The following is a 27,319-nucleotide window of genomic DNA, read 5'->3' on the forward strand; positions in this document are numbered from 1 at the left end:
GACCACAGGAAAAACCATAGCCTTGACTAGACAGACCTTTGTTGGCAAAGTAATGTCTCTGCTTTTCAATATGCTATCTAGGTTGGTCATAACTTTCCTTCCAAGGAGTAAGTGTCTTTTAATTTCATGGCTGCAGTCACCATCAAAACCATTAGTAGGGCAAATTTTCTCTCTGAATTAAGTTTTCATTTGTGATTGTCTAACATGATATAAAAGAACATGAAGCTAGTTTTCTACAGTGCTTTTCTGTCAATAAAAAATAAATTCTCTTCATCAGATACCTCGATGGAAGGGTGAAAAACATATAATATGATTTTGTTAAGATTGTCTGCCAGATAAATTGTCTCAATGAATATAAAATTTTCCTTTCTTAGGAGTCTACATATAATACTTATATGAGAACATATATTAAATGTATGAAAATATTCAGGATATTAAGGATCCTACAGTATGATTTGCATATGCTAAAATAGGACTTTTTTTTTTTGCAGCATAAATGTGTAACCATATGTAGTTGTCCTGCTGCTATTAGAGAATTCTGACTCTCCCTACATGATAAACATCCTTCTCCTCTATGGCTAACTGAGGGACTGACTGATACTGTCCTCTCATTTAGTGTTAAGCAACTGCTTTGTTTGTAAGGGCGCAGAGAGCAGAAAACTCAGTAAGTTAGTTCTTTGTAACATTTTTCTTAGTAGAGTGTGCAGATTTTATTTACTGGGATCTACAAATTCTTGAGACATAAGATTGCCAGGCCAGCTGGACAAAAAAGACCTAGGTACTAGAAACTCTGTACCACAGCTATGCAGAAATAGCTCTTTCCTTGAAAATCAGAATAGCCACTGGGAAACTGATTATTTTGTATAGGTCAAAATCAGAGTTTGTGATAAACAATTATTAAGTGTTATATTCTTTATTTTAATCCACATAACAATCATAATCCTATCAGCTAAGTTATCATCTGCTGTTAAAAATATTTAAAAAATCATCCTACCAGTTGGTCTTTTTTATTTTTTAATATTCTTTTCCTAACAACCCTAATGACAGCAGTTACCTGACAGGTGAAGGACCTGTGGCCATTCAGGCAAGAGAAAATGGACCTTTTCTCTGAATCTCAGTGATTTCATAGTTTTCCAACCTCCTTAGTAAACACTTGTCCATCTCCTAGGTAGAGCTGATTTAAAATAAAAGTGTACTATTGCCCAGTGTTTTCTTAGAGTCTTTGGATCCGAGAATCATGAAGTTAGTTAAAAATTGTTTCCAGTAATTATGTAAACATAAGGGATGGCTTAGAGGAGATGAACTGAAAATAATAAGAATGACTATTCTGAAAAATTGAGTCACTATTTACAAGAAGTTCGGGGATAGAAAATAACTAAGTTATAAAGATACACATTTTAAAGAATACTTTTAGGCCCAAGCATTTGGAAAAGAGGCAGAAATATAAGTCTCTTAAAATTTTGACTTGGCATAAAAAATATTTATGGAAGAAACAGAAGAAGTTCTTGGAATAAGCTGGACTTAGGCTAGGTCTTAAAGGCTCTGTAACATTGAAAAAAAAATGGAAATAAAGTTGTAGGGCATTCTGGAAAATAAGAATGGAATAATATATATGAAGACATCTGTGTTAAGTGTTACGTTTAGTGTAGCTGATTCAACTGAAACTGCACACAGTAATATCTATGGGACAGAAAATGTAGGAACATCAGAACAAAATGTTTGGTTTGGGTTTGGTTCTGTAGGTAATTCTTGAAAGTAAGTATGGATACCTCTTTCATACTCTGTATATATTCATTCTGTAGGTCCCATTGAGTCTTACTGTAGAAATGTGCATTCTAGTACTCTGGTTATTTCAAAACCATAAAACTTCAAAAAAAGCTTCAAGTCATAGTTTCTAATTTGTCTTGCCTCCTTTGCTAAGTCAGGTGTTAAGCATTTCTCATAAATCTTTTTTATTTTAGCACTTATTTTTGATGATTAATCTACTTGGAAAGCAGGTGGTATGAATGATACTTTGAAATACCTGAATTATATGCTAATGCTTTTATGTTTTTTATGCCCAATAGACAGAATGTGCAAATTTCATCAGAGTACTTCAACCCTATAACAAAACTCATGTTTATGTGTGTGGAACTGGAGCGTTTCATCCAGTATGTGGATATATTGATCTTGGATTCTACAAGGAGGTAATATTGTGAAATAGCATGAAAACAATTTACTATAATAGCTTATTATTTACTGCCTATGACATAAAATAAGTAGATTTGAATATAAAAATTGAATCATTTTCTGTATGAACTGAGTAAGAACTTATGTTCCCAACCACTTAATAGATTATTACCATTTTGATTATCTGCTTTATTCACCTTATAAAAACTTCTTCTATTAAAAGTTTTCTAGTGACATGATTAAAATTAATAGTGTAAAATGTTGAAAGTGCTTGTTTTCTAGGCTCTATGTACAGCTTTATTTTCTCTTGAGCTTCCTATATAACTAGATCTATTTATGATGTTGCTGTTGGTAAAAATTCGTCTCCTGTAAGACCTTGTGACAGAATGGTATCTTCTAAATAACTTAACTTTTCCCACCCAACAAATTTGACCTGTTGCATATGTTTACAATAGCAGACACTAAATATAGATAATTTTAATGATTTTTTAAAAATTGTATAGTTAGTTCTTATCATACTTGTTATCATACTGGACTTATTTCTGCCAGACCTAATTGGCATAGTGGAAATGTAGGAAGTATTAATTAGGAGTAATGCATTCCATCTATCAATTAGCATTTCAATAAATGAGAAACATACATATTGCAATAATTTAATCAACATTAATTTGTTAGAGTGCTTTTTTTGTGTCATGGCCTGTGCCAGGCACTTTACATGGACTGTTTTTTGGAATTTCACAACACTCTTAATGAAGTTTGTACCTTTATAACTCCCAGTTTGCAAATTAGTGAAAATGGAATCTCAGTGGAATGAAATAACATGCCTAAGATTACCCAGCTGATAAAGGGTCTAGCAAGGAATTGAACCCAAGTAATCTATCTCTAGAGCAAGCATGCCCATCTGAGCTTTAGAATCTGTACTCTAATTACTTTGTATGGGTTGATGGGTTACACTGTCATCCTTATGTTTATGTATATACTTCTTGTGACTAACCACACATATTTTAAGGGTATTTGGCTGTATGTTTGAAAATAAAGTCTGGGCTCATAGTACAGGTTTCTTTGCATTGATTTAACTGATTCAAGCAGAGATCAAACCCATAACTGTGGCTGGATACATTTTTCTCTCTGACCAACTTGTCTAACCAGCCCAGACTCAATGGTTTGAAAGTAAAGCAACCCTGATAGTTAAATCTCTGAACCACTAGGAGACTTGGCAACTTGAATCCATCATTCTTTGTTGCTGGTGTAATGTTCTCTTGCCTGGCTTTGATGAAGGGTAATATATAACAGTGGCTCATAGCGTAGGGTGTAATTATATGAGATAGCCCCACAACTTGGATGTATTTTGAGGCCTGGGGCTAAAGGCCAAACTCACAACCTGCTGAGGGATGCAAATAGTGTTCTTTAACTCCTAAAACTCACAAGTACTGAAAGGGAATTTAGAAGGAGCTAATACTTAGCTTGAAACTGTCAAAAAGCCCTGGGGCCATCAAATTTACAGGTTATGTGAATGAGAGAGTTATAAGTGAACAGGGGTATTAAGCCTTGTGAATTTTTCACTAGTCAGGAAGACAGGTAATTGTATGGCAACACTGCCTGAAGACTGTCTACTTATGAAATGAATTATTAGTCTCAGGATTCACTGTCCAGCTCAGAGGGAAGGCATGACGTTCTCAAATAGATAAGGTTGCTTCTAAGATGACTTTGAAGAGGGAACAGTAACACAGAGATGGAGGAGAGAAGTGTATAGAGTCTCCCTTCTTGGGGGACACTCTTTTGTGTCGGGGGCAACAAGAAGAAAGAGGAAGCAGCCGAAATGAATCCCAGATTTCTATCTGGCAGTGAGCTGGAGAATAGTATTATTTATTGAGGTGAGATGAGTAACAAATTTGTGGGGAAAATGGTGAGTTAGTTTTTATACATTCTGCTTTTGAAAAATGCTCTGTAGATCATGCCAAGTGGGCAGTTGGATCTAGATTTCAGGACACAAGTCAGGGCTGTTGACAACTACTGAGAATTTGAACATGGGGAGCCAGAGTTTGAATTATGGCCCCTGTCATTTACCAGCTCCATGGCCTTCTGCATATACTTTCTAAGCTTCTGTTTATTCAGCAGAAGGATGATGATAATAATAGTAACTCACAGAGTTATTTTAAGAATAAAATAAGAAAACGATTGAGTGGGCTTTGGCATATCACTTGCTCCATTCTGGTCACTTAATATTCAGCTGTATTAGGCAACAAGAACACAGAAAGCTAAAAAGTCAAGTATTTCCAAAGTATGTATTTAAACTTTATTTAAAAATAATGTCTGCCATCTATCTATCTACTCTATAATACTGGGGGTGCCTGATAGTTTTTTAAGTTAGCTTGGAAACATATTCTTTCCTCTGGAATCTCCCTTTGCTTCTGCAAACCTCATATTTAAATGTTAATAGTATTCATAATTAATATGATATGAACAATAACTTTGCCTAGTCGTTGTGATGATGAAAATTTCCATTCTTATCTTCTTCTGTCTTTACTTCAACAGTATTTCTCTGTGTGTAGTTTGGACAGGTGCTTTTTGTGTAATGAATTAGGTGGGACCAATCTTATAAAATTAAAATTGTCTCAAAAGTTAAAATGTCATGTAATTCAGTTTATCTCAGGAAGTCCATTGTATCAGCCTTTATTTTTGACATCATTTTCCTGTTGGTGTCCTTGACTCTGGCTCAAGGAAACCTGCTTTCCTGTTCTCTCCTTTCTCCAGGAGATTATAAGGGAGACCTTGTCCTTAGCCTCCACAGATAACAATTTTTTGGGCTTATCTTGAGAATTTCATGAAATATTACATTTTGACAACAGGATTCTGTACAATTATAAGGATTTAACTAGGACTTTGCATCAACTATGACATTGTCCCAGATACTTTCTTGGGTTTTCTTTTTTAGCTTTTTACAATAATCTTCTGGCACACCAGAATTCAGTTTACTTTTTCCCTTTACAACGTCCCATTATAGGCTTTAGAATCAACAGTTCTGTTTGACCTGTGGAGAATAATGTGCCCTTAATGATATTTAAACATTCTTAAGGGCTGTGATCTGTAGGTGTTTTTTCCTGACATATCTCTAGCCCCATCCACAGTTGGGAAACATGCCCTAAAAGTGTTCTCATTGGACTTTTTTCATGCCTAGGCGCCACTATCACAACTTATCATTAGCTGAACTGTTCTAACTAAACGTACTTGGGCTTGATCATGTTACATGGTCATGGTGAGTCTATAAATTAATTTCAGCACATTTTTAAATCTGTGAATTTGAAATCTTGAGATTAGATTTGTTAAGAGCATGAACTTTGGAGACAGCCCTGAGTTCAAGCTCCTCCTCTGCCTCTTATTCATTATGTGATGCTGAACAAGATCCTTCTCCCTTTTACTCTCAATATTCCTCTTGTAAAGCTGGAATCCATAAAGTAGCCACTTCTTTACATTTATGGTGACAATTCAGTGAAATAATGTACATAAAATTCCTGCTCATGGTTAGTATGTATTAACATTAAATACCATTAAAGTATTAAAGCTTATTTTCTTAAAACTATTAAATAGTAATTGTTATTCATGCTATTTAAATTAATATTGCTATTTTTTTTAATAAGGCAGTAGTTACTGTTAGTACTGTTTAAAAGAAAAAGATGTGAAATGTCACATCATACAAAAATAATAATCCAAATAATCAATTTTTTTCTCTCCCTTTTGCTTCTTTGCTTGCTTTCTAGATAAGTGGCACTGAATGATTCCTTTTAATTGCATGTGTGTTCTGATATAACTCTGTAGATATGCCTTCTAGAGAGAATGTCAGAAATGCTGAATTTCGCTAGTGCATTTGTAGGCTGAATCATCAGTCTTTTTGCTGGATGGTAGTGTTGTCGTTGTTATGAAACACTCAAACTCATGGGGCCATATTCATTATACATTCATATTTTTCTTGGAAAGTTCAACTTGAAATGTTTTTTTCCCCCTGAATATTAAAAGTCTGCCAATGCCATTCTGTCTGTGGCCACTATTATAAAAATAAATGTTTCTGCCAAAATAACTGTGTGGCTTTAATGTGCATAGTGTTTTCATAATAGTGAAAATACTACATTGGAATTTTTTTTGCCCACATGTATCAATAGCTCTGAAAATGAACTGTCTGCCTTACCACACTTTTATGTCACTGAAATTACAAAGTATCGTAAGGCTTAAGTAATATGGTATAGTTGCAGATGCTTAGGTAGATAGACCATCATAGTTCTGAAAGTATGATTATTAAATTTATTTCTTAGAGGAGGAAACTGGCTTATTAGACTCAGTAAATTAGTTATTAGGCTTAAGAAATAGGATTGCTTGATAGTGATTTTGATGATGATAGTGGTCCAGGCTAAATGAATTGATGAAGGCATTGAAAAATTCATTCATTATTATAATTACTACTTAGGCCAAACGGAGACCAAAACATGGGAACTGAGTCTTGCCAGAAATAATATTTGTGGAAGAGTTAAGAAGCACAGTTTGATGTGCATGCTATATGTTCAGTTTTTGTTGAATTAATGAGTTAGAATTTAGTTCTTATCTCCTATGTTCTTGCTGATTCTGATATTTTAAAAAAAAATCACACTTGTGTTAATATTTCTCTTAACAGGAAGTTATTTTCAAACTGGACACACACAATTTGGAGTCTGGCAGACTGAAATGTCCCTTTGATCCTCAGCAGCCTTTTGCTTCAGTAATGACAGGTAAGAACAGCAAAGGATACTTCTTGCTTTTAGGGGTTTTTCTAAAAAGATGTGTGTAGATTCAACCACACTGTCTTAGTGAGTTAAAGATTATTTTGGATTAATCATCCACTGGCTGTTTGGTGGTAGTTTTTTAGTCTCACATCTCTCTGTATTTGGCTTCTTATCCATAAAGTGAGTCTCCCGTGATCCTTAATGTCTGCACAGTTACATTTTAAATAAACTTCAGATTGAAAAGTCTGAAATGTGTTTAATGCAAAAGACATTCATGTTGCTATAATTTTACATATAGATAACTCAGATTTTCTTATATTTACCTTATATGCCCCTATTTGGTTCATTATGGCAGTTAAATTTAGCAGTTCCTTGAACATAATATATTACAAAATATATTGAATATTTGAGTGGGAGAAGTAATAATAAGATGTAAGTGGATAAATTAATAAGACAAATAAATCAAACTATAGAACACAGACAATAGAATGTCGTAACTGCTCTCCCCTCAATTTCACCATAACCTGATTGTATTAATAGAAATGTGAAATTTTTGCTGGCACATTCAGTTTTCTCTTGCTTTGCATACATCATAAATTCTCTTATGGGAGGAACATCGTGTTTAAAAAAGGTGGTACTGTGTGGTCTGAAGTCTTTTCTGAAGACTATCGACATGACCTCTGACCTCTAAGTTTCAGCCATTATAAGGACGACTTTTGTCTTGGTTTTGTTCATGACTCTAGTCTCTTTTTATTTAGCTTGTCCATCAGGTGTTTGAATAGGCTATCAAGAGTGACACACCATGACATTTTAATTTTCACTTTGTGAGAACCAGTGCTCTTCTTTGAAGTGAAAGTGTGTGTGTTTTGAAAATTATGTGACTAATGTTCAGTCATTATCCTTAGAAAGTGAGGTCGATGATTTGTGACTGATCTGCCAAATGGAGTTGACATACCTTTAACAATAGACTGTAGACATTGGTGACCCCTGAACCTCTAAGTAATTTAAGTACAAAGAAGACGGTTTTAAAACCTGGATATAGAGATCCAACTTTTATGTTGAAATATGCTTTTTTTTTCCCTGGAAAAATGAATGTTTGCAGTTTTATGTTTCAAATTAATGGTGTATTTCCTTTATGTCTCTACTGATGATGTTGTTTGGTTCTTCTATTTTTAAAAATTTGCCCCACAAAGAAATATTGTCTTGCACCATATGTTTTTAAGAGATGGAATCAGTACCATGTCTACATTTACTTTATATAACTGGGAACTTCCCTGGTGGTCCAGTGGTTACCACTCTGCCTTTCAATTGCAGAGGGCACAGGTTCAATTCCTGGTCAGGGAATAAGATCCCACATGTTGCACTGTGTGCACCCACCACCCCCCCACCCCTCCGAAAAATTAGTTGTAGTTTACATAACTGGATTTCTCTCTTTTATGTTTGTCTGTGTGTGTGTGTGTGTGTGTGTGTGTCCCCCTCCCCCACCTTTGGAAACTGACTATTGCCATGAATAGTTAGGTTGGTTGTCTCACATAGTTCACTAAAAGTCTTATTTCAGTGGATGTAATTGGAGGATTTTTGAAAATAGCTGAATCACTTATGCAAAGGCAGGATTTTAAAAATATGTTTCTGAGAGAATTGAGTTTTAGTGATTGTAGTTGTTCTTATATTGGCTTTAAAAAATCTAAATGCTCTGTAGAGATTTAGCTATTTTTTAAAAGTTTAGTCTATTAAGTATAACCCAAAGTAGTTGAATATAAAGATTTATTGAAACAGAGGCTTAGCTTTCAAAGGGACAACATGTTCTACTGTGGGGACTGCATTCTTCCTGCCATACCCCACCCCCAACAATGTGCTAACTTGCATCAGGAATGCAGACCACCACTCCCAATTCCCCTCTCTTGCCCCTTGCATCCTTTTCTTTCCCCTTCTCCCACCTGTCTCCTTTCTTCCTCTCCTCTCCCTCATCTTAAACTCCTCTGCCCTCTCTTCCTCATTCTTTCCACTCTCCTTCTCCTTCCCCACCTCTCTCTGCCTCTGGCACCCCTCCTTCTCTTCTCTTCTCTCTCTCCTGTCTCTGGTAAGACATGGATATCCACTTTACACAAATAACAGAACAAAGAAGTTTGGTATGCAGTAATGGCCACATCTTTCCCTTTTCAGAAATTCCTGTTTATCAGAACTATTAGAAACATGATTAGCTACAAGGAATGCAACATGTTATAATTACAAAGTATGACTTCAGTGTTGAAAGCTCCCTTTCAGCAGAGGTTAGGCAAAGAAAAGTTGTGGTCACTGAGGTTGTGTCGGTTAAGTAAATACTAATTACACAATCCATTCCTCATTATGGCGTTTACTTTTTAAATTTGTGTGTGTGTGTTGTTACAAAGAGGGACTCCTAATTATGACATATCTTTGAATTATTTGTGAGGAGAGGGAAAGAAGAGGAGTTCCTCCATAACAGAAGCTAAATGCATGTGTAATTAATTATTAATTCAGGAGACTTTGGCCTTTTTTATATTCAAGTATTTGGAATCAGCTTACCAAAGTTTATTGAGTTATCTTTTCTTCAGCTGAGCAGATTTTTCAAAATCTGAAAGGGAAATTTACAAAACAATATATTCTGATGTAAGCAGTCAACATCTTTGGTTTCATGTCGTAAAACTGGTCTATTGTCAGTAGTGTCTGCTGGTAAACTCTTAGAAGTCCTGTGTATTCTTTTCTCCCTTGCAGATGAGTACCTCTACTCTGGAACAGCTTCTGATTTCCTTGGCAAAGATACTGCATTGACGCGGTCCCTTGGGCCTACTCATGACCACCATTACATCAGAACTGACATTTCAGAGCACCACTGGCTCAATGGTTAGTGATTTTCACACTTTAGATTTTTTTGCCTTTGCTTTTGAGTAGATAAGGAACTCAGGATTATTTGTTCAGATGTGTTTTGGAAGTTATTTAGCTCAATATATAAAATACATTTGAAAGAGTTCCTCACTGTGTTAGATCTCCAGGACTTGTTGCATATATAGTAATAATAATAGCTAACATTTATTGTGCTGTGGTCCTTGACATTGTTCTATGCTCTACTTGATTTTTTAAAATATTCACAGTTTTAATGTGAGGGATGTGTTATTATTGTTATGTGCTTTTTAAAGATGAATAAACTGAGGTAAAGAGAAGTTGAGTAATTTGGTCAAGGTCTTAGAACTTGTCAGTTGCTGAGCTGGAGTTCAAGTTGGCAGTCTTTCTCCTGTAGCCTGTTTTTTAATGACTAAGCCAAATACTGTCTATGAACATAATAGAAAGGGGTCAGATTGTAATGCTAACTTCTTTTGCTGAAAAAAAAAATAGTTTTTCTTTTAGTTAAAACATGTTTCTCCAAAATTTTAAGCATATTGATATTAGTTTGATTATTTTTGTGTTTAAGGTCATACAGCATTTAGGGTTTCTAACAACAAAAAAGACATCTTAAATGAATTTATTTAATGGAAGGAATGGTGAAAGCCTGTTTTTTTTGTTTTGTTTTTCCTTTTGCCCTACTGCCTTCCAACAGGTCAAGTTTTTATCATGATTTTCTACAGTTTTTCAGTTAACATAGGAACTTATTTCACCATATGGCAGAATAACTTAACACTGCTATTTAAGCAGGCACACAGCATTTCCCATTCCCACTAAAATCCATAAATATTAGGTTTTAGTGGAGGAGGCCTGGGTAGAGATTTCCTTGGGGCTATCTCTGTATCTCTCAGTATCATTCAAGCAGTGACAACATAAACAAAAGGGAAAAACACTTTTAAAACATTTCTTTAGTCAAAACCTCCAGATCCATTTGTTTACACAACAATGTGATCCATTGACCAAGAGAGAACCCTATTAATAGAGTAAACAAACTTAGAATATCCCCAACTAAGTGATTACTGTTAACTTCTTAACACTTGTGCAAGGCAGGACCATATCCTTGAATATTGTGAGGTTTTTGTGGCAATAACTTGGTTTGAGAATGACTCCATAGATTTTACCAGCAGAAAAGCTTAGTTTTCTGTTCAGGTAACAAAATAGTATGGCTTTAAAGTCAAGTATAAATTGTATTTCCTAGTCTTGGGATGGCAAATGTCATCATATTGCCACTCATTTAAGAGATTATTCTATTTTTTCCTTACCAGTGGCATGTCCAGAAGAAGTCAGCAGTATTGCTAAGACAATAAATGTGAGAAATATGTATTCAGCTTTTATTTGTCTAGCATGCTGTTCTTAGTGCTATGAGAAGAGAATTACAAAGTAGTAAACTTGTGTTGGTTTAACTTGTTAATGATGAGCAGCTTTTAGGGTCCTATGATATACTGAATGCTGTTCTGCCCATTAGGCCTGCAGGGATTATAGGGGAGGGTTGCCGACCTCCTGGATGATGAATGCCCAGAGCATCAGAAGAGATGGTTCATGGGGCTGAAAAGCTGTGAATGTTTTCCTGAAACTATTGTTAAGTTATCTATTATTTAATTTTTTATTTCAGTTTTTTATTTTATTGAAGTATAATTGATTTACAATGTTGCATTAATTTATTCTATATAGCAAATTGAATCAGATATATTTGATATAGCTATTGAATATAGTTCTCTGTGCTATACAGTTGGAATTTGTTGTTTATCCATCCTGTATATACTGGTTTGCATCTCCTAATCCCAGACTCCCAGTCCTTTCATCCCCCACCTCTCTTGCCCTAGGCAATCTATGTCTGTGAATCTGTTTCTATTTCACAGATTTGTTTATTTGTGTCTTATTTTAGATTCCACATTTTGCTTCATATAATAATCTATAGTTCCATGCATAATGCTGCAAATGACATTATTTCATTTTTTTTTTTTAAATGGCTGAGTATTATCCCATTAACACTTACTCCTTGGAAGGAAAGTTATGACCAACCTAGATAGCATATTCAAAAGCAGAGACGTTACTTTGCCAACAAATGTCCGGCTAGTCAAGGCTGTGGTTTTTCCAATGGTCATGTATGGATGTCAGAGTTGGACTGTGAAAAAGGCTGAGCGCCAAAGAATTGATGCTTTTGAACTGTGGTGTTGAAGAAGACTCTTGAGAGTCCCTTGGACTGCAAGGAGATCCAACCAGTCCATCCTAAAGGAGACCAGTCCTGAGTGTTCATTGGAAGGACTGATGCTGAGGCTGAAACTCCAGTACTTTGGCCACCTGATGCAAAGAGATGACTCACTGGAAAAGACTCTGATGCTGGGAGGGATTGGGGGCAGAAGGAGAAGGGAACGACAGAGGATGAGATGGCTGGATGGCATCACTGACTCGATGGATGTGAGTCTGAATGAACTCCGGGAGTTGGTGATGGACAGGGAGGCCTGGCGTGCTGCGATTCTTGGGGTCGCAAAGAGTCGGAAACGACTGAGCGACTGAACTGAACTGACTGAACTGATTATCCCATTGTATATAAATATACCACATCTTCTTTACCTTCTTTATCCATTCATCTGTTGACGGGTTAACTTCTTTTTTTGTGTGTCTTTTTTTTAAGGTATAATTGACAAATAACATTTCACTAGTTTCAAGTGTACAACATAATAGCTGATAATTGTATACATCGTGAAATGATCACCATAATAAGCCTAGCTAACTTCTGTCAACACCTATAGAGAATTTTCCTTTTTGTGATGAGAACTGAAGATTTACTCTTAGCAACTTTCAAATATTCAATAAACTGTTTTTAATTATAGTCGCCATGATGTCAGATTTTATTTTTTTGGGCTCCAAAATCACTGCAGATGGTGAATGCAGCCATGAAATTAAAAGACGCTTACTCCTTGGAAAGAAAGTTATGACCAACCTAGATAGCATATTCAAAGCAGAGACATTACTTTGCCAACAAAGGTTCGTCTAGTCAAGGCTATGGTTTTTCCTGTGGTCATGTATGGATGTGAGAGTTGGACTGTGAAGAAAGCTGAGCGCTGAAGAATTGATGCTTTTGAACTGTGGTGTTGGAGAAGACTCTTGAGAGTCCCTTGGACTACAAGGAGATCCAACCAGTCCATTCTAAAGGAGATCAGTCCTGGGTATTCCTTGGAAGGAATGATGCTAAAGCTGAAACTCCAATACTTTGGCCACCTCATGTGAAGAGTTGACTCATTGGAAAAGACCCTGATGCTGGAAGGTTTGGGGGGCAGGAGGAGAAGGGGATGACGGAGGATGAGATGGTTGGATGGCATCACCGACTCAATACACATGAGTTTGGGTGAACTCTGGGAGTTGGTGATGGACAGGGAGGCCTGGCATGCTGCAATTCATGGGGTTGCAAAGAGTCAGACATGACTGAACGACTGAACCGAACTGAACTGAACTGATGATGTACATTACATCTCCAAAAGTTACTTATTTTATAACTGGAAAGTTGTATCTTTTGGACTCCCTTTACTAATTCCCTAATCTTAACCAGAGAATCATGTCTTTGTTTTTTATAGAGATAACTGATAATAACAGGAAGGGAAGTAAGGAGGACAGAGAGAGAAGGACCATTACACCAAAGATAGTAAAATGAGGTTCAATTCAGTTCAGTCGCTCAGTCATATCCGACTGTTTGCAACCCCATGAATCGCAACACGACAGACCTCCCTGTCCATCCCCAACTAGAGAACAAAAGTGGTGGCAGTGGAGGTGGATGTGGGAATATACAGCAACAAATAATTGAAATAGAAGATATTGTTTGGGAATAGAGGAAACCAAGGATATGAGCAAGAATTCAAGAGAAGATTTGGGGTACTGAGAAAACTTTGCAATTATGGAAGTCAGTGGAAAGGAAGTAATTGGAGGGGGAAAGTAGAAGTCTCACTGAATTGAATGCAGGAAACTGATGAAGAATTAGAATTATCATTTATACTTGTAGAATGTATAAGGCAGATTCCTGTAACCTTGTTGTTGTTCAGTTGCTCAGTTGTGACCGATTCTTTGCGACCCCACGCACTGCAGCACATCAGGCTTCCCTCTCCTTCACCATCTCCCTGAGCTTGCCCAAACTCATGTCCATTGAATCAGTTATGCCATCTAACCATCTTGTCCTCCGTTGTCCCCTTCTCCTTCTGCCTTCAATCTTTCCCAGCATCAGTTCAGTTCAGTTCAGTCGCTCAGTCGTGTGTGACTTTTTGCGACCCCATGAATCGCAGCACACCAGGCCTCCCTGTCCATCACCAACTCCCAGAGTTCACTGAGACTCACGTCCATCGAGTCGGTGATGCCATCCAGCCATCTCATCCTCTGTCATCCCCTTCTCCTCCTGCCCCCAATCCCTCCCAGCATCAGAGTCTTTTCCAATGAGTCAACTCGTCACATGAGGTGGCCAAAGTACTGGAGTTTTGGCTTTAGCATCATCCCTTCCAAAGAAATCCCAGGGCTGATCTCCTTCAGAATGGACTGGTTGGATCTCCTTGCAGTCCAAGGGACTCTCAAGAGTCTTCTCCAACACCACAGTTCAATAGCATCAATTCTCCGGCACTCAGCTTTCTTCACAGTCCAACTCTCACATCCATACATGACCACTGGAAAAACCATAGCCTTGACTAGGTGGACCTTTGTTGGCAAAGTAATGTTTCTGCTTTTGAATATGCTATCTAGGTTGGTCATAACTTTCCTTCCAAGGAGTAAGCATCTTTTAATTTCATGACTGCAGTCACCATCTGCAATGATTTTGGAGCCCAAAAAAAATAAAGTCTGACACTGTTTCCACTGTTTCCCCATCTGTTTCCCATGAAGTGATGGGACCAGATGCCATGATCTTCGTTTTCTGAATGTTGAGTTTTAAGCCAACTTTTTCACTCTCTTCTTTCACCTTCATCAAGAGGCTTTTTAGTTCCTCTTCACTTTCTACCATAAGGGTGGTGTCATCTGCATATATGAGGTTATTGATATTTCTCCCGGAAATCTTGATTCCACCTTGTGCTTCTTCCAGCCCAGCATTTCTCATGATGTACTCTGCATAGAAGTTAAATAAGCAGGGTGACAATATACAGCCTTGACGTACTCCTTTTCTTATTTGGAACCAGTCTGTTGTTCCATGTCCAGTTCTAACTGTTGCTTCCTGACCTGCATACAGATTTCTCAAGAGGCAGGTCAGGTGGTCTGGTATTCCCATCTCTTTCACAATTTTCCACAGTTTATTGTGATCCACACAGTCAAAGGCTTTGGCATAGTCAAGAAAGCAGAAATAGATGTTTTTCTGGAACTCTCTTGCTTTTCGATGATCCAGCGGATGTTCACAATTTGGTCTCTGGTTCCTCTGTCTTTTCTAAAACCAGCTTGAACAACTGGAAATTCATGGTTCACGTATTGCTGAAGCCTGGCTTTGAGAATTTGAGCATTACTTTACTAGTGTGTGAGATGAGTGCCATTGTGCAGTAGTTTTGAGCATTCTTTGGCATTGCCTTTCTTAGGGATTGGAATAAAAACTGACCTTTTCCAGTCCTGTGGCCACTGCTGAGTTTTCCAAATTTGCTGGCATATTGAGTGAAGCACTTTCACAGCATCATCTTTCAGGATTTGAAATAGCTCAACTGGAATTCCATCACCTCCACTAGCTTTGTTCCTAGTGATGCTTTCTAAGGCCCACTTGACTTCACATTCTAGGATGTCTGGCTCTAGGTAAGTGATCACACTATTGTGATTATCTGGGTCGTGAAGATCTTTTTTGTACAGTTCTTTTGTGTATTCTTGCCGCCTTTTCTTAATATCTTCTGCTTCTGTTAGGTCCATACCATTTCTGTCCTTTATCGAGCCCATCTAGGTCTTTTCAAATGAGTCAGTTTTTCATATCATGTGGCCAAAGTATTGGAGTTTCAGCTTTACCATCAGCCCTTCCAATGAATATTCAGGGTCATTTCCTTTAGGACTGACTGGTTTGATCTTGCAGTCCAAAGGACTCTCAAGAGTCTTTTCCAGCACTGCAATTAGAAAGCATCAGTTCTTCGGCACTCAGCCTTTTTATGATCCAACCCTCACAACTGTACGTTACTGCTGGAAAAACAATAGCTTTGACCACATGGACCTTTGTTGGCAAAGTAATGTCTCTGCTTTTTAATATGCTGTCTAGGTTTGTCATAGCTTTTCTTCCAAGGAGCAATCATCTTTTAATTTTTAATAATAAGAGGAATAGCATAACCTGGTCTGCCCTGGACATTTTCAGTTTACCTTTGCTGTTCTTTAACTCTGAGGTGTCCGGATTTAGACACAAATTATAGCTCTGTTTCTGTGTAACTTAATTACCTAAGTTTAAATAATGACTATCACTTATTTGTGACTTTGGTCAAACCTTTCTGAGCATTTAAATTTTTTCTCTAAAAATTTGGCATAAATTCTCTGGGGAATTCTCTGGCAGCCCAGCGCTTTCACTGCTGAGGGCCCAAATTCGATCCCTGGCCAGGAAACTAAGATCTCACATTCTGCATACTGCAGCCAAAATAAATAAATAACACATTTAAAAAATAAAAATAACAATTTGGCATAATAATAGTATCTGTTCACATGGTGTTACAAGAATTAAATTGTATAGGGAAGTGTGATGAATGACAATTGTAAAAGCAATTTGGTGTCAATATTGTCATCACCCTCGTCGTCATTACTCCTGAAGGTGAGAGAGGCAGCAGGTGGGACTAAAGACTTGGGTGCTCTGATTCTCTGACATCTGTTTAATACTTAGCATTTTGAGATATTAACCATCTGTTCTTCCTCTGTCTCTGTAATTCTGTGATCTTATCTATTCTAATAGCTTTAAATGTTTTCTCTGTTTTAGTGTTTTCTCAAACTGTATTTTCAACCTTTTCCTGTAAATGTGCTGTGCTTAAGTGCTTAGTCATGTCCAACTCTTTTTGACCCCATGGACTGTAGCCCACCAGGCTCCTCTCTGTCCATGGGGATTCTCCAGTCAAGAACACTGGCATGGATTGTCATGCCCTCCTCCAGGGGATCTTCCCACCCAGGGATTCAATGCAGGTCTCCTGCATTGCAGGTGGATTCTTTACCATCTGAGCCACCAGGGAAGCCCAAAAATACTGGAGTGAGTAGCCTATCCCTTCTCCAGAAGATCTTCCAACCCAGGAACCAAACTGGGGTCTCCTGCATGACAGGCGGATTCTTTACCAGCTGAGCTACCAGGGAAGCCCCTTCTTGTAACTAAGTTCTCTTAAAAATATTTATTTGAATGTCTTACATTTTCATCTCAGTTTAAATATAAGGAACTAGTTGCCAAATATGGGAATAAGATACCTAAGCCTTGGCCTTGATTGTGCCATTGAAATCATTTGAGATTTATACAAGTTGTTTAGTGACCTTTTGCTTGAGTTTCTTTGAATAGTAAATAGATGTAGAAAACAATAATTGGATTTAAAATCTAAAATACTGGGAATCTAATTCAAAATTTTCTTGTTCTCCCTTTCTAAACTGCCCTCACCTATTTCCTGATTTTAATCTATCTTAACATTCTTAATTTCATCCACCCAGTAACCTTGAAGTTATCTTTAATTTCTTCCTCTCCTTTATCTCCCTTTATCTAATCTGTCACTAAGAGCCTTTACTTCCTTCAAAATATCAGTTGACCTTGTTTTTTCCATGGCCACCATCTTTCTTTAGGTCTCTATCACCTTGTCTCTGTTTTATTGCCACTATCGTGTTTGTTAACCCCTTTCCCTATATCTGGTCTCTTCTGTTTCAAATTAATTTTATATCGCTTCCATCCTACTCACTGCTATTAGGCACTTTTAAAGTATTATCTCAGTTAGTGGTATAATTTTGAGAGAATTACTATTTCCACTTTACAGTTGGGGGTAGATTAGAAATCAGATTAATAGTCTGTGGTGAGACAGTTATTGTGGGATTGAAACTCAGGTAGGTGTCTCTAGCTCTAGACACTTTATTCTTACCATTGTACGATACCGTCCACCAACCTAAATTCTGATCTTGTGATTGCCCATCTGCTGCTCTTGCAGCCTCATTACAATCAGGGTCCATATCTCCATGCCATGTTGGGCAACAGCAAACTGAAGATGTGTGTCTGCTTGTGGCTGCTGCTGCTACTGCTGCTAAGTCGCCTCAGTCGTGTCCGACTCTGTGCGACCCCATAGATGGAAGCCCACCAGGCTCCCCCATCCTTGGGATTCTCCAGGCAAGAACACTGGAATGGGTTGCCATTTCCTTCTCCAATGCATGAAAGCAAAAAGTGAAAGGGAAGTTGCTCAGTCGTGTCCGACTCTTAGCGACCCCATGGACTACAGCCTACCAAGCTCCTCCATCCAAGGGATTTTCCAGGCAAGAGTACTGTAGTGGGGTGCCATTGCCTTCTCCGCTGCTTGTGGAGACCACAGCAAATAGAGAACATGTGGGTTAGGCAAGCAGTGTGGAAGCCCTACACAGCTGTAGCCAATATTGTGAACATTTGCTAAGGGATAAGCTGGCCAGAATCAGAAGAGCACAATGTGTCAGGAGACTCAATCTGTCAGAAGCTTCCTGGTCCAAGGAAACTATGGCAGGGCAAGGTAAAAATGATAGAAACTATATGAGATTCTTGTAAAGACATGCTAAGGGAAAAGATTGACTTGGGGGGGAGGGGCATTTCTATTCTCCATTTTCAGAAGTGGCTATTTTCCAGATATAGTCAGCCTAGTGTCCAAAGATAGAGGCCAGAGGAGTCATCTGGATAGTGTCAGGAATACAAGGAGACAAAAAAGCAATGGTTGTTAAAAGAGCTATGTTTGGGGGTTAGACATTATCTTATTCAACCTTCAGTTCAGTTCAGTAGCTCAGTCGTGACTGACTCTTTGAGACCCCATGAATCACAGCATGCCAGGACTCCCTGTCCATCACCAACTCCTGGAGTTTACTCAAACTCATGTTTATCAAGTTAGTGATGCCATCCAGCCATCTCATCCTCTGTCATCCCCTTCTCCTCCTGCCCCCAATCCCTCCCAGCATCAGGGTCTTTTCCAATGAGTCAACTCCGCATGAGGTGGCCAATGGTCTGGTTGGATCTCCTTGCAGTTCAAGGGACTCTCAAGAGTCTTCTCCAACACCACAGTTCAAAAGCATCAATTCTTCGGCACTCAGCTTTCTTCACAGTCCAACTCTCACATCCATACATGACCACTGGAAAAACCATAGCCTTGACTAGACAGACCTTTGTTGGCAAAATAATATCTCTGCTTTTTAATATGCTATCTAGGTTTGTCTAAAGTGTACTTTTTATTAATTATGTACATAGCATAATCAGTGCAATACCTGTCACATATCACAGTGCAATCCACAATCATATAATGCAATGTGTAAATTTTCTTGACTACTTATTTAGCATGTAGATGTGAAACTCACTCTGGGGTTTTGTTCAATTACTAAGAACTGACAGGTACTTGATATTTCAAATAATGTCACCAGTGTCAATGTCTAACTACTTTCCTCTATATATTATTGTATCATTGATTACTTTGTCTAATCCAATGCCAGAAGACAGAAGAAGTATGAATACTGATTCCTTCTTTGAGAAATGAATCCATCTATTAAATCCCTCACCAGGAGGGTGAAAACTTGTGAAGGTGAACGCTATGGCTGTTCTAGACAAAGTCTTAGGTACTTCCACACTTTTCTTTATCAACTTAATCTTAGAACACTTAAGGAAAAATACAAGTCAGAGGGTTATTCAAACACATTAGACATTTTTCATGAGAATTTTGAGATAAAAGGAAGAAGTATGACCATTTGGATAATGAAAACAAACAATGACGCTTCAGTGGCATATGTTTTTGTTTTCTTTCCTGGAGTAAATGAGAACTTTTGTTTTAAAATTTTTATTTCCAACATGTGGAGGCAGTTTTCATTTGAAGTTTCTCTTGGAGTACTGTTGTCTATAAATTGTTTTCCACACAGAAGGATAGCATTTTTCAAAAGTGGTAGGAAAAAGATACTACAAGAAGAAATAAAGGAAAATAAGGAACTCACTATGTCTTAAGTCCTGTTGTAGGTGTGCTCATCTGGATGAAACAATGTTCATAAGGAGAAATGAAAGTGATATGCATTTCATCAGGCCATATGGATGTATGCCATTTTCATTTGGCAGTGTCTCTTGATGTCATGTTAAAAGTTCATTTGTGAAAATGCACAATTTCAAACTCCATCCCTATTAAGGCATGTGTTTCAAACGCCAAATGGGAAAAATGTACTCTAATAAAGCACAGGTATCTCTTGGTATGATTTTAAATTATTTAATCCAACTATGCATGTCATATACTGGTGAAATGATATCTATTTTTACATAAACTTGGCAACAAGTCACAAAAGAGTTTCTATCATAAAATACTAATATCAATATTCTAAGACAGGACCTCAATTGAATCTGTGAGAAAGAAAACTCTGTTGCTTAAAACTGGTATTTATTTTTAACTCAAAATTACTTATTATTTAAATCACAGAATAGTGTACTGTTGGATACTAATGCTTTTTTTCATAATTAGATTTATTCACATAATAATAAATATTTGGCTTAAATACTTCCACCATTTAATTTGTTTATAGTACTCCAAAATAATTTTCTTACAGTAATAATTTTTTATATGAAAAAGAACCAACATTTAAGAGTCCAATAAAACCACAGTCACTGAATAAACACAGTAAGATCATTTATGTTATATATTAGTTGAAATTTAAAAGAAATACAACTTGGAAAAACACCTACTCTATTTTGCCCCACTAATATTATAATTGAAGAAGGCAATGGCACCCCACTCCAGTACTGTTGCCCGGAAAATCCCGTGGATGGAGGAGCCTGGTAGGCTGCAGTCCATGGGGTCGCTAATAGTCAGACACGACTGAGTGACACTTTCATGCATTGGAGAAGGAAATGGCAACCCACTCCAGTGTTCTTGCCTGGAGAATCCCATGGACGGAGAAGCCTGGTAGGCTGCAGTCCATGGGGTCACACAGAGTCAGACACGACTGAAGCGACGCAGCAATATTATAATGAAATTTCTGGAATGGGGACTAGTATCATACTCTAACTTTTGACTTTTTCAAATGGCAATACCTGGCAACAACACCTGGATAATGTTTTGCATAGCCAAAGAGGCTCTTCTGTGCATTTCTACAATAGAATATGAATTAACATGTTTATTTGTATTGCTTTTAGGCAGAGTACATTCCATTCTGTCGTAGAGCTGTGTTTTGTTTGTTGAATTCCGCAAATAAGAGAACACCAGTCAGCCCATATAACTGCTGCTTCCATCTGTGTGTCTGAGGAAAGTTTTACAAACAACTCTCTCTCAGAGTAAAAATCCTTTTTACCTGTAATGATTTTCTGTTTTAAATCACTGAGATCTCTTTTTCTCTCTGAAGAGAAAAGACTGCAAGTTTTGTACCACTGTTATTTTTAAAACTATAAATTTAGCTCAGTCATGGGCTTCCATGGTGGCTCAGACAGTAAAGAATCTGTCTGTGATATGGAAGACCCGGGTTTGATCCTGGGTTGGGAAGATCCCCTGGAGAAGGGAATGGCAACCCACTCCAGTATTCTTGCCTGGAGAATCCCATGGATAGAAGAGGGTGTACAGTCCATGGGGTCGCAAAGAGTTGGACCTGACTGAGTGACTAACACTTTTGTTTTAATTTAATTTTCTTTTATTTTTTTAACTTTACAATATTGTATTGGTTTTGCCATATATTTAAAAGTATAAATTCAACTCAATCATGGCAGTAGTTCTGATAATAAAATTACAAAGGGTCATTAGGCTGCATAGAGATAAGAACTATGATAAATTCTACTTGTGTCGTCTCCATTTTAAGCTATGTATTTGTTGAGATAAAACAAGCCAATTGTATTCCTATAATTTCTGTATCAGTTCAGAAATCCTAGCTGTCCAAGGGACTCTCAAGAGTCTTCTCCAACACCACAGTTCAAAAGAATCAATTCTTCTGCACTCAGGTTTCTGTATAGTCCAACTCTCACACCCATACATGACTACTGGAAAAACCATAACTTTGACTAGATGGATCTTTGTTGGCAAAGTAATGTCTCTGCTTTTGAAGGTTGGTCATATCTTTTCTTAGGTTATGCCTAAGCTTGGTCATAACTTTTCTTCCAAGGAGTAAGCATCTTTTAATTTCATGGCTGTAATCACCATCTGCAGTGATTTTGGAGCCCCCCAAAATAAAATCTGCCACTGTTTCCACTGTTTCCCCATCTGTTTGCCATGAAGTTATGGGATCAGATGCTATGATCTTAGTTTTCTGAATGTTGAGATTTAAGCCAACTTTTTCACTCTCCTCTTTCACTTTCATCAAGAAGCTTTTTAGTTCCTCTTCACTTTCTCCCATAAGGGTGGTGTCATCTGCATATTCGAGGTTATTGATATTTCTCCCAGCAGTCTTGATTCCAGCTTGTGCTTCATCCAGCCCAGCACTTCTCATGAGGTACTCAAGTTAAATAAGCAGGGTAACAATATACAGCTTTGACATATTCCTTTCCCTATTTGGAACCAGTCTGTTCTTCCATGTCCAGTTCTAACTGTTGCTTTCTCATCTACATACAGATTTCTAAAGAGGCAGGTAAGATGGTCTGGTATTCCCATCTCTTTCAGAATTTTCCACAGTTTGTTGTGTTCCACACAGTCAAAGGCTTTGGCATAGTCAATAAAGAAAAAATAGATGTTTTTCTGGAACTCTCTTGCTTTTTCCATGATCCAATGAATGTTGGCAATTTGATCTCTCATTCCTCTGCCTTTTCTAAATCCAGCTTGAACATCTGGAATTTCACAGTTCACGCACTGTTGAAGCCTGGCTTGGAGAATCAGAGAATTACTTTACTACTGTGTGAGATGAGTGCACTTGTGTGGTAGTTTGAGCATTCTTTGGCATTGCCTTTCTTTGGGATTGGAATGAAAACTGACCTTTTCAGTCCTGTGGCCACTGCTGAGTTTTCCAAATTTGCTGGCATATTGAGTGCAGCACTTTCACAGCATCATCTTTTAGGATTTGAAGTAACTCACCTGGAATTCCATCACCTCCACTAACTTTGTTCGTAGAGATGCTTCCTAAGGCCCACTTGACTTTGCATTCCAGGATGTATGGCTCTAGGTGAGTGATCATACCATCATGATTATCTGGGTCATGATCTTTTTTGTATTGTTTTTCTGTGTATTCCTGCCACCTCTTCTTAATATCTTCTGCTTCTGTTAGATCCATACCATTTCTGTCCTTTGTTGAGCCCATCTTTGCATGAAATGTTCCCTTGGTATCTCTAATTTTCTTGAAGAGATCTCTAGTCTTTCCCATTCGTTTTGTTTTCCTTTATTTCTTTGCACTGATCACTGGGGAAGGCTTTCTTATCTTTCTTTCTGTTCTTTGGAACTCTGCATTCAAATGGGTATATCTTTCCTTTTCGCTTCTCTTCTTTTCACAGCTATTTGTAAGACCTCTTCAGACAGCCATTTTTGTTTTTTGCATTTATTTTTCTTGGGGATGTTCTTGATACCTGTCTCCTGTATAATGTCATGAACCTCCATCCATAGTTCTTCAGGCATTCTGTCTATCAGATCTAATCCCTTGAATCTATTTGTCATTTCCACTGTATAATCCTAAGGGATTTGATTTTGATCATACCTGAATGATCTAGTGGTTTTCCCTACTTTCTTCAATTTTACTCTGAATTTGGCAATAAGGAGTTCATGATCTGAGCCATAGTCAGCTCCCGGTCTTGTTTTTGCTTACTGTATAGAACTTCTCCATCTTTGACTGTAAAGAATATAATCAATCTGATTTCAGTATTGACCATCTATCTGGTGATGTCCATTTGTAGAGTCTTTTTTTGTGTTGTTTGAAGAGGGTGTTTGCTATGACCAGGGCATTATCTTGGCAAAACTTTATTAGCCTTTGCCCTGCTTCATTCTCTACTCCAAGGCCAAAGTTGCCTGTTACTCCAGGGTTCTTGACTTCCTACTGTTGCATTCCAGTCCCCTTTATGAAAAGGACATCTTTTTTGGGTGTTAATTCTAAAAGGTCTTGTAGGTCTTCATAGAACCATTTTAGCTTCTTCAGCATTACTGGTCATGGCATAGACTTGGATTACCGTGATGTAGAATGGTTTGCCTTGGAAACAAACAGAGATCCTTCTGTCATTTTTGAGATTGCATCCAAGTACTGCATTTTGGACTCTTATGTTGATTATGGTGGCTACTCCATTTCTTCTAAGAGATTCTTATCCACAGTAGTAGATATAATGGTCATCTGAGTTAAATTCACCCATTCCAGTCCATTTTTGTTTGCTGATTCCTAAAATGTCAGCGTTTACTCTTGCCATCTCCTATTTGACCACTTCCAATTTGCCTTGATTCATGGACCTAACATTCCAGGTTCCTATGCAATATTGCTCTTTACAGCATTGGACTTTGCTTCTATCACCAGTCACATCCACAACTGGGTGCTGTTTTTTTTGGCTCCATCTCTTCATTCTTTCTGGAGTTATTTCTCCACTGATCTCCAGTAGCATATTGGGCACCTTCCCACCTGGGGAGATCATCTTTCTGTATAGTTTCCATTTATTCCTTTTTTGTCCCAGTCTAATTATGAATAATTTGTATTAAAGTCTTCACTCCTCCTGTCCATCCATGCATCTGTGTGACTGACCTAGGGTTAATGAGTCCTGTCTATGTTCTTTTCCTGTATATGAAATGGTAATCTATGGCAGTGACTCTTAAACAAGGATTTTTACAAATCCTTAAAAAAATCACCTATAGGGTTTTATTTATTTTATTTATATATTTTAAAAATACACATGCCAATGCAGCAGGAGATTTGTGTCCAGTTAGTCACATTGAATTGAGGCATCTGTAAATTCAAAAAGGTGCTATATATTATTATCAATACCTGATCTGTGCCTGTGGAAACCCACAATTGGTTGTCCTTTTCTCTTCTCATTGTTCCAATCGCTTTTCAAGTCATTGGAAACATCAAGACTGGGCCTTCTTCTTAGCCATATCTTGGCCTTATGTCAGTATTTTCTTAATCCAGAATGTAACTGAAGCAAAGAGTCAATTCTTGCTCACTTTGTGTTCTTGATCCTAGAACTTTTTCTTGTTCCAAGTGCCTTTGCATATAGTAGTAATCAAATATATCCTTACTTTCCATGAATATGCTGAAATCCTAATGCTACATTTATAAGAAATTTTGTTTCCACAGAGAATTTTTTTTAAAGAAAACATGATATGTTTAAATCAAATATGAATTTGTGCCTTAGAAAAGAATTTTAACTTTGCTCAGATATTCAAAACTATTTGTGATGTATCAACAATTTAAAAGCAGGGCTGGAGGGAAAAACAAAAATCCTTCAGTAGAATTGTTAATGGACCTTGCTAACTTAAGATTAATTAAAAAAGAAAATTTTTAAAATGCTATGTGATTTTCTAAAAATGTTTTTGTGTAATTTAGAACCATATCAAAATGAGATTATTGAGAGCATAAAAATCCACTGGAGTTCTAAGTTCCAGGGAAATAACAAAGAATAAAAGGGAGAAAGTTCATGCACATACTTCCCACCCACCCACCCCAGTCTTTTCCTCTTAAGGTTTCACATTTAAGCAGAGAAGAGACTGGATGGGAGACCCAGGGTTGACCCAGAGAGGCTGGGATGATAAAGACTGAACTACTCATCACTTAGAATCAAACTTTAACTTTTGTCTGTTGAAGGAGTCTATTGTGAGTGTTGTTTGCTGGGCTTCTGATCAACTGTTCTGTATTTGCAGGGGCATGGTTTTTAATACCGTGGGGTACCCGGCAATCAGGGCCCTGATCAAAACAAAGGCAGTGTTACTTTTTCACCTCCTACTTATTATATTTATTTTTTGGGAAACTTTGTTTTCTCTCATTCCTGCTTCTACTTCCTAAAGAGTGCTCATTGCTTTCTTCCAGACATCTTGTATATTTTACTTAATTGAAGTCCTTTACTCCCCATTAACCAATTTTTGTCTTTGCTTTAATCAAATGATTTTTATTAATCAAAATGTTTATTTCTGAACTAGTATCATCCAATTACAGATCTGTTACTCCCAGATCTGTATGTTAACCATATAAATGGTTAACTCCAATTTATATAAAACTAAGACTTAAAAGGCCAAGTACTTTTTAAACAAGGCATTAGTAACCCAAATTGACTTGTCACTGATGCAACTGCAAAGGAGTTAATTGTATCGTCATTATTTTTTTGCTTGATATGCATCATGGACAATATTCCCTACCAGTACATTTAGAACTGCTTCATTTTTAATAACTACATGTTATACTATTGATAAAAATTGTGTGAATATGCTCAATTTTCCATCATCTCTTGTTTGTGGCCCTAATCATTATTATTATCATCCCAGTCATTTTAATAATGAATAACATTTATTAAATCCTTATTATGTATCAGACACTAGTGGATAGTAAATGCTTTACATGTATTAATTTACTTGATTATCATATTAGTGACCCTAGATATGATGATATTGGTAACCTTATATTATGTATGAGAAAATTGAGGAATAGAGAAGTAAAAAAATTTTTGTGTAAGGTCACCTTTCCAGTAAGTGGCAGAGACAGGATATAAACTTGGAAAGAGTGTCCTCAGAGCCAACACTAAAGTCAACCCAAGCATTTTATTGGTTGGTTGAATTTTTTTGGCAGTTACACAAACTATAGCAAATAACATCATAATATATCAAAATCTAAGATATATTTGTAGTTTTTCCTTAGCTCTTCATAATGGAAACTGGTTAAAAAAAGCAATCATGAAAAAGGAAAATATTAAAGTCCAATCATAAACAAGGAAAATATAAAATCATTGACTCTCTAGGTTTGAAAAAACGACTTTATGTGTAATTCAGTTGAATTGAGATAATTATGAATCTCAGCCAGTCATGTTCTCACCTGGTCTCTGGAGTCCTAAAGAACTTGTTCAAGATTTCTTTGTGCTAATACCTGTTCCTACTTTGTGTCATGTTTATTGTGCATATGCTTCATTTCCACATTTCATTCATGTTTTTTATTCTGCTGTTAATTGTTTTATGTATAAAAGATACTAGTATTATTGTGGCTGAATTATTTCAGTATTTTAATGTAGGGCTTCTTTTCTTCCTAACAGGAGCAAAATTTATTGGAACTTTCCCCATCCCAGACACCTATAATCCAGATGATGATAAAGTATATTTCTTTTTTCGTGAATCATCTCAAGAAGGAAGTACTTCTGATAAGACCATCCTATCTCGAGTTGGAAGAGTTTGTAAGGTAAGATATATTTGTTTTACTTTAGGCATATGTGTATATGTATGAATAATTAACCATGTAATTTTGAAGTTAATCCCATTATTCATAAATGGCAGAGTAAATTCATGTTA

General features: G+C 37.0%; 1 protein-coding gene across 3 annotated transcripts in view; it reads left to right on the forward strand.

The window, feature by feature from the left end:
- The window catches only part of SEMA3D (semaphorin 3D), a 224,602-nt gene that overhangs the window by 134,302 nt on the left and 62,981 nt on the right, over positions 1-27,319 (forward strand). For all 3 annotated transcript variants that reach the window (XM_044946569.2, XM_006052907.4, XM_025291019.3), the window contains 4 exons: positions 2,067-2,186; positions 6,833-6,926; positions 9,654-9,782; positions 27,067-27,209. In XM_044946569.2, the coding sequence (XP_044802504.2) occupies positions 2,067-2,186; positions 6,833-6,926; positions 9,654-9,782; positions 27,067-27,209 (486 nt within the window). The remainder of the gene's footprint in view (positions 1-2,066; positions 2,187-6,832; positions 6,927-9,653; positions 9,783-27,066; positions 27,210-27,319) is intronic.

Source organism: Bubalus bubalis, chromosome 8 (genome assembly GCF_019923935.1).
Source record: "Bubalus bubalis isolate 160015118507 breed Murrah chromosome 8, NDDB_SH_1, whole genome shotgun sequence".
NCBI classification, from domain to species: domain Eukaryota; kingdom Metazoa; phylum Chordata; class Mammalia; order Artiodactyla; family Bovidae; genus Bubalus; species Bubalus bubalis.